Below are 12,802 nucleotides of genomic sequence, written 5' to 3' on the forward strand. Positions count from 1 at the left end.
CTAAGACTGTCATTGTTGTTTCTCAGACCTGTCTGACTCTTCCCGGGTCACCCCATGGACTATACACACATCTTTGCTTCTTACAGGAAAGAAAGAACGTCAATTCAAACTTCCCTATAGTTTCTAGATCAACCTCAAAAAAGTTTATCATTTAATTCAAAAGCATTTCCTCAACACCTACCATGTGTGATCCACTAAGGATCCCAGGTTCAAGGAGATCCTGGCCCCCATCTTGGCATGGTGGTTACAGGGTATACAAAACTGGAAGCACTCACCAAACTGTACACTTAAGACATGCTCATTTTATTGTATGTAAAATATACCTCAATAGAAACATAGGCTATTCAAGGAAAGATAACAGAAGTAAACATTTAGTTTACTACAGCTGGCATAATAATTTCAAGTAAATTACATTTGTGATCCCTGGATATTGGATGAAGTAGATGGGCCCTCTTTATGGAACTTGGAATGTTAATATTTTATAGTTGCTGTAAATGTCTATTATACCAATTTATTAGTTGTACAACTTACTTTTAATGGTGGCACATATCAATAACATCATAAGCTTTTAGTTAGCAGACACGGGTTCAAATACAAGTTTTCTCTGTGATTTGGGGAAAATGACCCAAACCTGTTTCATCTGTAAAATGGAGTTAATGTCCTACTTCATAGCATTGTTGTGGTGACGAAATGAAGAGTGCCAAGTCATAGTAAACATTCCCTCTCATATCATCGCCTCCCAACATCTTTTGATGTCATCTTTCATGAAAGCTTTTTTACCAATTATGAATAACAAAGAGAATAATACTGGCCCTTTACAATGATTCATAAGTTTCCAGTTCTCAAAGCATTTTACACTTAACACATATAATCTTATTCACCCATTCATTCTTATCGAACATCTACTACATGTCAGGACCTGTGCTAGCCTCTAAAAATACATAAAAATATCCTGTGTTGACGTAGTTTGCATTTTCGAAATGAGATAAGACTACACACATATATATATAAAATCAGGTGGATAAAACTTCTTTGAAGACTAGGTGAAAGGTGAGAATGGGCCAACGAGACATACAGGTGGCCACATGAAGAAACTCAATATTGCTACTTAACAGGGAGATGTAAATCAAAACTATATACAATGAAGGTATCTACTCACACCAGTCAGAATGGCCGACATCTATAAGCAATAAATGCTGGAGAGGGCGTGGAGAAAAGGGATGGCTCCTACACTGTTGATGGGAATGCAAACTGGCATAGCTACTATACAGAACAGTATGGAGGTTCCTTATGTAATAAAAATAGAGCTAAATATGATCCAGTACTCTCACTCCTGAGCATAGATCTGAAAAAAACTCTAATTCAAAAAGATACACACCCCCCAATGTTCACAGCAGCACTATTTACACTAACCAAGATAGGGAAGCAACCTAAATGTCCACGGGCAGATGAATGGACACATACACACATGAATACTATTCAGCCATAAAAAAATGAAATACCACTTGCAGCAATGTGAATGGAACTACAGATCATTCTAATAGTCAAAATCAGACAAAGTCAAATATCATGATACCACTTTACTCACAGAATCAAAAAAATGATATAAATTATTTATAAGACAGAAATAGACTTACAGAGAAATTAAACTTATGGTCACCAAAGAGGGATAAATTAGGAGTTTGGTATTAATAGATACACTACTATATATAAAATAGAAAAACAAAGACGTACTACATAGCACAGATAAATATCTTATAACCTATAATGGAAAAGAATCATACATATATATGCGTGTGTGTGTGTGTATGAATACTGAATCACTTTGTTGTACACCTGAAACTAACGCAATATTGTAAATCAACTATACTTCAATTTTTAAAAAATAAAATTTAAAAAGGACAGTGAGTGACAAGACTGGTGTGGAGTTTGCTATTTTACATAAGGATCAGAGAGGTCGTCTCTATCAAAATGGCATTTGGGCAGAGAATAGAATAAAGCCACACACATGTATATCTAGGAAAAATAATTCCAGCAGAGACAATAGCTAACCCAAATTCCAAAGTGAGAACATGTCTGTCCTTTTTGAAGGACAAGAAATCAAAATAGCAAGAGTGCAAGCGAACATGAAGAATCCTAGGTGAGTAACAGATCAAAGGCACGTAAAACCAGATTTGTTTTGTAGGTCATAGAAAGGATTTGGGCATTTATTCTCAGTGAGATAGGAAACCACTGGAGAGTTTGATCAGGATGTGATGTGATCTTACTTTTAAAAGGATCACTCTGGATATGATAGGGAAGACTTTAATGCCTATTGGGAAGCAAGGTTACTGCAAGCCTAGGACAGTATTCATAAGTCTGAGTTGTACCATCATGATAGGGCTTTTTAAAATACAGATTGATCTCACAAAAAGATGTTCACAAATGCTCATAGCAGCTTTATTCATAATAGTGTCCTCTACATATATCCACACCATGGACTACTCGGCAATAAAAAGGAATAAACTGAATAAACACAAAACCTCAACCCATCTACAAAGAATTACAGCGAGTGGAAAAAAGCCAATCCAAAAAGGTTACTTACTGTATGATTCCATTTATGTAACTTTCTTACATATGAAAATGAAATGAGAAAAACTATAGAAATGGTCAATAGATTACTATAGTTGCCAAGGGTGTGAGGTTAACTATTAAAGAGGCAACCTGAGAGATGCTTGTGGTAATGGAAAAGTTCTGACTGTATCAACATCAGTATCCTGAAATCATAGTCTTACAAGATGCCACCACTCGAGGAAACTAGGTAACGCGTAAAGGGATCTTTCTATATGGGTTCTTATACTGTATTGAACTCTACAGCTCTCTCAGATAACAAGTTTAATTTAAAACAACGCTGGAAGTAATTAAAACACACACGTCATTGGAGGTCATCCCATTTCTGATCCAGCTGAAAATGTGCTTTGCTAACAAGCTTCTAGGACTAGGATTGCTAGTCTAGGATCAGCTATGCCAACCACACAGAGTAGGAAACGGCTACCCACTCCAGTATTCTTGTGGTTTAGGGACTAATGCATTGAGACTAGTATTATCCCTATTTTGTGGAAGAAACTCCAGTCTAAAGAGTAAGTGACTTCTCTATGAAGGGCAGTAGGAACTAAGTAGCAGGACCAGGACTCAAATCAGGTCCTGTCGGCTCAGGGTTTGTCTAAGCAAAATTAAGGTCGGAAATAATCCATTGCACAGCAAAAATTAACACAACATTGCAGCTATACTCCAACTTTTAAAATTTTTTTTAAATAATAAAAAGTTAACACAGAACAGACTCACGTTTGCTCAACAGGACTGCACTGTCCTAAAATCTAAAGTTCAATAAAATGTAGGAGCTTAATTATAATAAACTTTAAAGTGTAGACTTAGTCTCAGTTCTTATCCTGTGCCTTGAACAAATGCTTAAATTCTGTTCCTTAGCTTCCTCAGATATGAGAACTAGGAACTAGTCCCTTTCTTTTTAATTCCCAATTTCTTACTTCAAAAATATTTCTGGGTTTTATAAACAACTACAAGTTACCTCCTGAAGTACAAAACCACTTATGTTTCTTATCCATGTAAGTATTTTATCAAATTGGGCACTTGCCATAGCTTTATTTTCTCAAGTTCTAGAAATCCTGAGTGAAAAAGAAAAATGTGTACCAAAATATTAACAAAAATTCACTGACAACCCATTTAGTAGAAAGAATGGGGGTGTAGAAAGCAGCCACAATTTTAAGCAATTCTAGGGGATTTAAAAGCTAGTCAGAGCTCTTAGCAAAAGCATACACACTCAGATTCATGAAATATTAAAGCAATTACATTAAGTACATACCAGAAATGATTTCCCTGCAGTTAGCTCTCAAGAATTCCACTTTAAAACTCCCTTATGCAATAAGCTTCCGTAATAGTCCACATCTCCAAGGCAAAGATAACAAAACTTAAATCGCCAAGAGGGCTTTACATTAGAAATAAGGAGGATATTTCTGGTAATGATTGGTCCAGTTACCTGAGATCACATTCATGATCATTCTCTGACCCAGACGTTTAAAACATTCAATCCAATGTGTCATCACTTGTTTCAAGCCTACTTTCTTATAATTAATTACAATTCCCCCAAATAAGGAAATAGATCTGTTTTGTGAGAATTACAAAAGCTAAGTTTAAGAAAAAGGGAGGTGACTGGTGCCTTCAAATACAGATAAAGGTCCCAGGAAACCACAACATAGAACTGAACTAGTTCCCATAAACGCTTTTATCAGAAAATAGGAAGTACTACTGTTCTGTGTAGATCTCCACAGGCTCCTGCTCAGCCACCTCCAGCTTCCTAGTGAGGGAAATCTTAAGACTCACATTTAACTCACAAATCAGACATATAAGCCTCCAATGCCATTCTCATGTCCTGCCAACACAGCCAAAGAATCCTGTTTCATCAGAATGTCACCCCTGGAAGTTAGGGCCCAGTACGTCACAGAGAGCTCTCTCTCCTTTTACTACCTCAGAACATCTCAAAAGGAGTTATTAATTCATTGCAAAGGAAACTAGAATCCATTTGTTAAGTGAACAGACATGAATTAACTTGGAAATGTTCTCCTTTTTCAAAGTATCATCTAGACACATAGATCTGTTTTGAAAAAGTACCAAATAGCTAAATTTTTACCTGATAGTCCTATTAGGTTCAATTCAAAAAGGACTCAAGACATAACATTGTTAAAAACATTTATTTTAATACAGTCTATCATAAATAAGTCAGTAGAGGTTCCACTCTGCCACAGACGCATCTGAGAAGTAAGAGCCCTGTGCCATCCAACTGGTGACCGTCTGAACGATGTCCCATCTCTTATCCCAGCCAGAGAGCACACCTTCCATGTTGTTCCTCTGCATTGACTGCTTCCAAAACCAGATGACCAAACAGTCCTTTATCCCCAAAGTAAGCTAAAATGTTTGTGAAGAGGAGAAATAAATTAAACCCCAAAGTAAAAGCTTCTCAAACACAGCTTAAGAACTAGAAGATTTTATACATTTATGTTCATGTTTACTCAACCATCAAATTCAGAATTAGCAGAAGAATCAATCTCACTGAGTAAAAAAAAGCAGAGACCTATTTAAAGAAATACAATTTTATTACTTTTAATTGTAGTTACCTATTATAAACAAAAAGGAAAACATAAATTGAGGTCAATCAAAAGAGTGACATGAAGGATTGATGAAACCAGAAAATAAAGGTATATCCTTGTTAGATACAGAAAGGAGACAAGATGTGTTTTATTTCTAAGCCCTGTTGATTAAAAATGTAGTTTCTAGTAGTAAGTCAACTTAAATAAAATTGCATTACAAAATGACAATATAAGCATTCTGTTAAGTTTGTATTTATAAAGTATTTTCCTTTTGTGTATAAAGCAAACCAACATGCATTTATTTTCAGTTTTCAAAAGTGTATTAAAATCTCCCATTAAATCCCAAGTATATTTGCATACAGTTAAGATATGAAAACAAAATATTCATTTATCAAGGTCTCTTCCTCACTGGCACTGAGCAACTAAGATAAACAGAAAAGAAAATCTTCCTTGGCCTTATACAGATAATGGGAACAATCATTCTCCCAGTTAGTTAATATTCATGTATTTTGCCTAAATAATGTTTTACTAAGATATTGCCCCTTATTCACTAAATATTGCATTTCGAATAAGGCATTCATATCAAACAACCTAATACACAGAACCATCCTGTGTGAAAGAGGATGGATATCGATGAATGGGGACCTAATCCCAAGGAATCCAACAAGTTAACAAGGAAAATACACCAGTAAATCTTGAACTACATTATTTTCATAAGTACTATATAAATAAATTTATATATAAACAATAAACTTTATATTCCTGAGTTTTACATTAATAAAACATTTACATAACTGAAAACCCTGACAAATACAACTCTATTCCTTTCAGACTAGGCAACCCAGGAAGACCTCTTTAGTCAGTCTTCCCAGTATAAGCAGCATCACATATGAAATTCTGTAACAGGATAACCCTTTTCAGCACTCATTTCCTTCCTAAATCACAAATACCCCTGGAAAGAAATCAGAAAATGTCCCTAATGACAGAAAAGAATGATCATCACCACCAGAAAGGAGAGGACACTGAGATGACGATAAAGACATGAAACAGCGGGCAGGGGAGTGGGGGTGGCTGCCTCACTTTGAAGGGCCAACTCCTGGTGAGATATCTGAAGCCAGTACTACAGAAGGGCAGATCTATCCCCACTGCTGGGTTCTGTATCACCTGGGGCACAAAATACTGTTTCCCAGCATGCAGGTCCAGTCTAAAAACTGTACAAGAAGAAATGCTATATCAATTCCTGCCCCAACACCACAAAGAAGTTAGTATCCTTTAATTAAGTTAATTCAGCACTTTCAAAGTGTTCCCCAAGTATCTGGCAGCTACTTCAGGTACTCACAGGACAAAACGAATGAAAACAAGCACAAGCATAATACAAAGCAGAGAATGAGATGCAAAACACAAAAAATGGAGCAGTTTCTGCTAGGAGAAGGTGGAAAAGATTTAAGGAAGAGGTGATAAATTTGAGATTGAGCTTTTCTAAGGGTAGGTTTTCATCTAGTGGAAACTAAGGGAAGAAGCATTCCAGGCAGATGGAGAACAAGCATACAGACAAAGGCATTAAAAAATACAGTTTATTCTGAGATTCACACACAGTATCATGTAGCTAGAGCCTAATTTTCACAGGAGAAAAGTGGGGTGAAGGAGATGACAGAGAAAGGCTAAAAATTATTATTTATTGCTCATACATTATGTGTCAAGCACTGTTAATACTTTACATACAATAATCTTATTCAATTCTCAGGACAATCTTATAAATCAGATCTTATAAACTTATAAAAGACGAAACTTCATCTTAGGTTAACAGCCTCTTGGAAAGAAATATTTGATAATTTTCAGTCCTTGAAAAATGTTCACACAGCTTGACAAGGTAGTCCCATCTCTGATAGTATTTCCTAAGGTACTGTTTCCCTTAGGAAATAACTAGTCTAAGGTCAATCAGCTACTCAGTAGCAGACACATTACCTGAGTCCCCGTTTTACAAAAAAGAAAACTGATAGTTCAAAGAGTAAAAACTGAAAAAAAAAAAGCCTGATGGGGACCTCTGAAAGCAGTTTTAAGAGGCTGTACCACAAAAGATTAAGAAAAGAGAGGGAAGAAAGGAAGCAGGGAGTGAAGACCATTCCTTGAAGAATTTTATCAGTAAAGAGTAACAGCATAAATGGACATGTGGACGGCACGTTTGGCAGTACCCTGCAGAAAAAAATCTTGCTTTGAGAAAAGGAGAGACTGGCAAGGCAGAGAAGGTGGAGGAAATTCATATCAGATCGCACTGTGCTAAGCAGCAGATCATATTATCTGTGGGAGGCCACATGACCCAGTGGAAAGTGTACAGGCCTTCGAGACAGACATACATCACCACCCACAGACTGTATGATCAGCTCTGAAGGACTGAAGTAACAATTAGTGATGCTGTATATAAAGCACTTAACACAGTGGCTGACACACTACAAATGACTGTTAGTAATATGACCATTATTATTCTTCCCATTCTAGAAAATAGTAGCTTAGATTAGGAGTGTGAAGAAACAGATCTAGAATAGCAGTAAAAAGTCTGTTAGGACAATCCACAAGAAATGTCTGGAAGACAGGTCAAGGTGGAATTCCACAGCACCTGTGCACAGGCGCTACTCATCCCAGTGCTATGAGTACCAGTCCTTTCTACAAAGTAATTCTTCCTGTTCCAGATTCTCACACACACACACACACACACGCATACATACGGTTTTCACAAGTATGTACACACACGTGCATATAAGTATATGTATATATATACTCCGTGTAGCTGTGTGTGTGTACGTAGAAGTTTTCACCAGTGTTTATCCAACACCATCAGGGTTGTTTTGGAGAAAGGAAATTTGAAAGGAATGCATTTTCAGAGCCACAAATGTCCATACTGCTGCTGCTGCTAAGTCGCTTCAATTGTGTCCGACTCTGTGCAACCCCTTAGACAGCAGCCCACCAGGTTCCGCTGTCCCTGGGATTCTCCAGGCAAGAACACTGGAGTGGGTTGCCATTTCCTTCTCCAATGCATGAAAGTGAAAAGTGAAAGTGAAGTCGCTCAGTCGTGTCTGACTCTTCACGACCCCATGGACTGCAGCCCACCAGGCTCCTCCATCCGTTGGATTTTCCAGGCAAGAGTACTGGAGTGGGGTGCCATTGCCTTCTCTGAAATGTCCGTACACTGACTTATTAATCCCATGAGAATTTATCACAAGGAAATAAATCTAAACCTATAAAACCTATGCACATAAAAATGTTTGTTATGTTGTTAATTAAAATACTAAAAAAACCCTGAAAAACCTAAGTGATCAACAACTGGAAAATACATATGCTATCAATTCTAATTCGGAGAAGGCAATGGCACCCCACTCCAGTACACCCCAATCCCATGGATTGAGGAGCCTGGTGGGCTGCAGTCCATGAGGTCGCGAAGAGTCAGACACGACTGAGCGACTTCACTTTCACTTTTCACTTTAATGCATTGGAGAAGGAAATGGCAACCCACTCCAGTGTTCTTACCTGGAGAATCCCAGGGACGGGGGAGCCTGGTGGGCTGCCATCTATGGGGTTGCACAAAGTCAGATACGACTGAAGCGACTTAGAAGCAGTAGCAGCAATTCTAATTTGGGGTGAAAAAAAAATTATCTGTACTGTTGTTAGAATGATACAGAAAGTTTCACATATCTTAATAAGGATAAGACAGGAATATGGGAATTAAGAACAGTTCAGCTTTTAAAGTGGCAGGATACGTTAGTTCTTTTCCTTTTAAAACATGCTTCATTATAACACAGCACAGTAAACAGAAATTAAGAAGACGAGAGAAAGCAGTTACCCCATAATGAAAGTTAGACTGGTCTGCAAATTGCTGCAATTTTCCAACAGCCCAAAACTACACCTGACTGATAAAGCTCCATTACAATACCTAGCACTACTTCTCTTCTGCTTGCCATGATTTAGTATTTATATATGAACATTTGCCCTGCAATGCGTATTTGTAAGAGCAGTACCTCAAAACAGTTGGTTCAGGCATTCCAGGATCTGCACCCCTCTTAAATCCTGGGGGAAAGGGAGAGGGAAGAAAGAGAATAAAGACCAATTAAAACTCTAGCAGACAAAAAATTTACAATGTTTTCTTTCTAAATCAGTATTTGGTAGCTAAAATGACATCCACATCTACCAGAATTACCTAGATTTACCTGTGCAACAGAATAGTTTTGAATCTTCTCTAGAGTATGCGATCATGTGCAGAACTAATCAGTAGGGAAGACAAACTACCTTATTCCTATAATAGTAGCCCTTAGCATACACTGTCTTTCATTCTTAGTCATTACCCACAAAAAAGACAAACTACCAAATGAAACTGAATGAAGAACTACAGAGTACTAAGACTTTTTTTTTTAAAGCATATTAAAAAAAAAAACTTATTTTCTATTGGAATATAGCTGATTAAAAATGCTATGTTGATCAACAATGCTGTGCTGGTTTCAGATGGAGAGTACAGGGACTCAGCCATGCATATCCATGTATCCATTCTCCCTCAAACTCCCTCCCATCCAGGCTTCCACATAACACTGAGCAGAGTTCCCTGTGCTGTACAGTAGGTTATCCATTTTAAATACAGCAGTGTATACCTGTTCATCCCAAACTCCCTAACTATCCATTCCCCTCATTCTTCCCCACCCTGCACGAGGTAGTTCTGTGAGTCTGTGAGTCTATTTCTGTAAAAAGAAAAAAACTGAAGATATCTTATTTTATCCCCATGAACCTCTCTTTACAAAGCAACCAAAGGCTGGTGATAGAGGGAAAAAAAACCTTCAAGCTATTGTTAATTAAATCAATGCTCTTACTACTAGCAATAGCTGTAATCAGCATTTAAAGATGATCCCTGACCCTGTGTTTGGGGAACCAGAATCTTTTATAATGGGCAGGGACAGCATGCCTCCCCTTTACCCTGGTACTATTTTCCAAAGCTGTCCACCCTACAAACATCCTTAAAAACATGAACAAAGAGTGGTCACTGCCTCTCCTCACAAGATTTATAGAAATTCAAGACACTATGGAGAACTGTCTTCCAACAGGTAACTCACTAAAATCTTTTTGTTGGTAAATGTCCAAACAGATGCTTTATCAGGTCACTGTCCTATTTTATAGCACTATATTCCCACTGTACTTTAAGAAGCACTAAAAGGTTGTTTGAAACTAAACTACACAAGAAATTCAATATGCACTTGCAAAATTTTATTGAGAGCTGAGGTGGAGAAGTAAAGCATGGGAACTAGGTCAGACCAAAAATTAAGCTTAGATACAGTATGAGGAAAAAACAGTGGTTAACAAGGAAAGATAAAAAGATAACCTTAACATCAGTCTCCACCTGAGCTAGACACAAGGGTACCAGCACTAAACTGTAGGATTACTGGTAATCCTAGTAAAAAGAAAATAGCCAGTGTGCACAAAAAGGAAAATAATTCTAGGGTGGAAAAGCATTATCTACTCTTCAGACCAAAACCCTCCTTATACAGATTTTAACAACCAGCTGCAGCTTTCTGGCAACAGAAAAGGAATTTCAAAAAGGAGAGGAGAAAAGGTACCTGAAAAAGACTTATAGAAGAGCAAAGACTCCACATGGACAAAGAAAGCAGGTGAAGACTAAAATGGGACAGGACACACACAATGGAAATAGGACACAGAACAAAGAAGGGGAAGAATCGAAGACCCCTTAACTTCCTTCCTTAGCTAGAAGGACAGCTCCTCCCAGTGTTTGCCTAGCAAAACTGGGCCCTTCTACAGATAAGTGAAGGCTGGGGAAGAGGACAGTTTGGGAGAAAGAAGGGAATAACAGCCTGTAAGAGCAGGCTAATTACTTGCTCTAATTTTCAATACCTACACAAAGTTACTAAAATCTGGGGAACTAATGCTTCTTTTAAAAATGCAGTACTTCCCTGCTGGTCCAGTGGCTAAGACTCTCTGCTCCCAAAGCAGGGGGCCAGGGATCCATCCCTGGTCAAGGAACTAGATCCTACGAGCTACGACTAAGAACTGGCACAGCCAAATAGGTAAGTCGTTTTCAAAAAATGTGTTGTAGGGACTTCCCGGGTAGTCTGGGAAGCGGTTAAGAATCCGCTCTCCCACTGCAGGGAGTGCAGGTTCAATATCTGGTAGCGCAAGTTTCACATGACCACGGTGCAGCCAAACCCCGCTCCCCCTCCCGCCCAAAAAATGCGTTCAAAATAAGGGAGGAAAAGGGTCTTTCAAAGCCCTGCATTCTGAAGTTATCTCCAGGTTATTAGTTGGCTTGCAAGTCATGGGGAAATGGGAGCCACAATTGCCTACGGAATATCCAGCATAATCAAACGCTCCGTCAAGGCTGAGTGAATGTACTCGTCTTATAAAAGACGTGACACCTAAAAAACATAAAACCAAAAACAAGCAGCAGCATCTAGTTAAAAGTCATAGGATTGTGAAATGTGAACCGGAGTTTTTCAAAATGTCAAACTCTACGCTCAAACTGACAAAGGCGGAACGCTATCCACTCCGTCCTACTGCCTGAACCGGGCAATCAGTTTAAAAATACAAAACTACCCCAGGCGAGAAACGGTGTAAAGTCTCAATGTGCGGCCCTACGCAAAAATATGGGCCTTACCACTTTCAAATTTCTGCAATACAGCATGGTGGTTAAGAGTATGGGCCTTGATAGGCCACTGCTTGAGTTCATAGCTCCCCCATTTGACAGCTGTGTGGCCTTCAGCGAAGAACAAAACTGTTCTATGCCTCGGTTTCCCCGCGCGTAAAACCTTTACCTGCACGTGAGAACGCAGATGCATCCAACAACCATTGTCATAATCATGCCTCAAGGCAGTGGCATACCCACAAGGCTTAGAACCTCTTTCCACTTAGGCCCACCTGGCAAGGTGACAATAACCTTCCCGAAAACACACCTAGTGTCCAAATGTGAATTAATCACTTTCACACACATCAGGCCCTCAGGTCCACGCACATCAGGACTTTTCAGGTCCCCCAAATCCTGAAAAGTAGGTCACCTCTTGCTTACAGATGTAGTAACTGCACGGGAAATATTACGTGACTTGTTAAAGACCAGAAAGAAAAAAAAAAAGGCGGGGGGGTAGATAGAACAAGAACGCGAACTCAGCTTAGACGGACCACACTTGACCAGAGAGGCACCAAAGACGCGCTCGGCGTGGTCGCGTTTCTCCCTCACGCCTCAGGCCAAAATGGAGTCTCAGCATCCGCACCCTCTTCCCTCCCGTCTCCTACCAGGTTCTTCTCCCACTGACCCAGGTAAATCACGAGAGGAATAAAACCCCATCGGATGGCAAATTGTCCTCCCTTGAAAAGTTGTTGCAGCCTCTGCTTGGCCTCTTTGCTCAGCTTCACCATTGTAACAGCGCTGCCGACACCCGTGAGACAACAGCAGCAAACAGCGTCAGGAATCTGCACAAAAGGAGACGCGCACGCGCCACACCGGCCTTTACGGCAGGAGTCGTGAGCGTCGCCAAACGAAGGTCGCAATTCATCCTCCTTAACCTGCCTCGCCCCTCCGCGCCCCCGCCTGTGGAAAGCGCATGCGTTGTTGATTCTCTTCGTTGCTGCTGCTGCTAATTCTCTTCGTTAGGAGGTCCAAATTCCCTTTGCACAATTTA

At 39.1% G+C, this 12,802-nt stretch overlaps 1 protein-coding gene across 2 annotated transcripts; it reads right to left on the reverse strand.

The window, feature by feature from the left end:
* Positions 1-282: 282 nt before the first annotated feature.
* On the reverse strand, positions 283-12,595 carry TOMM7 (translocase of outer mitochondrial membrane 7). Of its 2 annotated transcripts, none has more exons than XM_027968509.3 (3): positions 12,437-12,595; positions 9,152-9,200; positions 283-4,959 (listed from the first exon to the last, which is right to left on the reverse strand). In XM_027968509.3, exons 1-3 carry the CDS (start codon positions 12,537-12,539, stop codon positions 4,944-4,946), a joined length of 168 nt encoding a protein of 55 aa, XP_027824310.1. In that variant the 5' UTR covers positions 12,540-12,595; the 3' UTR covers positions 283-4,943. The 2 variants fall into 2 exon arrangements, with proteins under 2 accessions (XP_027824310.1, XP_060270535.1); XM_060414552.1 differs by lacking the exon at positions 283-4,959 and adding an exon at positions 5,129-8,763.
* Positions 12,596-12,802: the final 207 nt, after the last annotated feature.

This window comes from Ovis aries, chromosome 4, assembly GCF_016772045.2.
Source record: "Ovis aries strain OAR_USU_Benz2616 breed Rambouillet chromosome 4, ARS-UI_Ramb_v3.0, whole genome shotgun sequence".
In the NCBI taxonomy this organism is placed as follows: Eukaryota; Metazoa; Chordata; class Mammalia; order Artiodactyla; family Bovidae; genus Ovis; species Ovis aries.

Bases quoted from the DNA above. Each gene is read 5' to 3' on its own strand.
- TOMM7 (XM_060414552.1), bottom strand. From the start codon at position 12,539: ATGGTGAAGCTGAGCAAAGAGGCCAAGCAGAGGCTGCAACAACTTTTC. The intron at 9,201-12,436 runs GTCAGTGGGAGA...CCTTTCCCCCAG, and splicing joins TCCTCTCGTGATTTACCTGG to GATTTAAGAGGGGTGCAGAT. The intron at 8,764-9,151 runs GTACTGCTCTTA...ACCCCAAATTAG, and splicing joins CCTGAACCAACTGTTTTGAG to AATTGCTGCTACTGCTTCTA.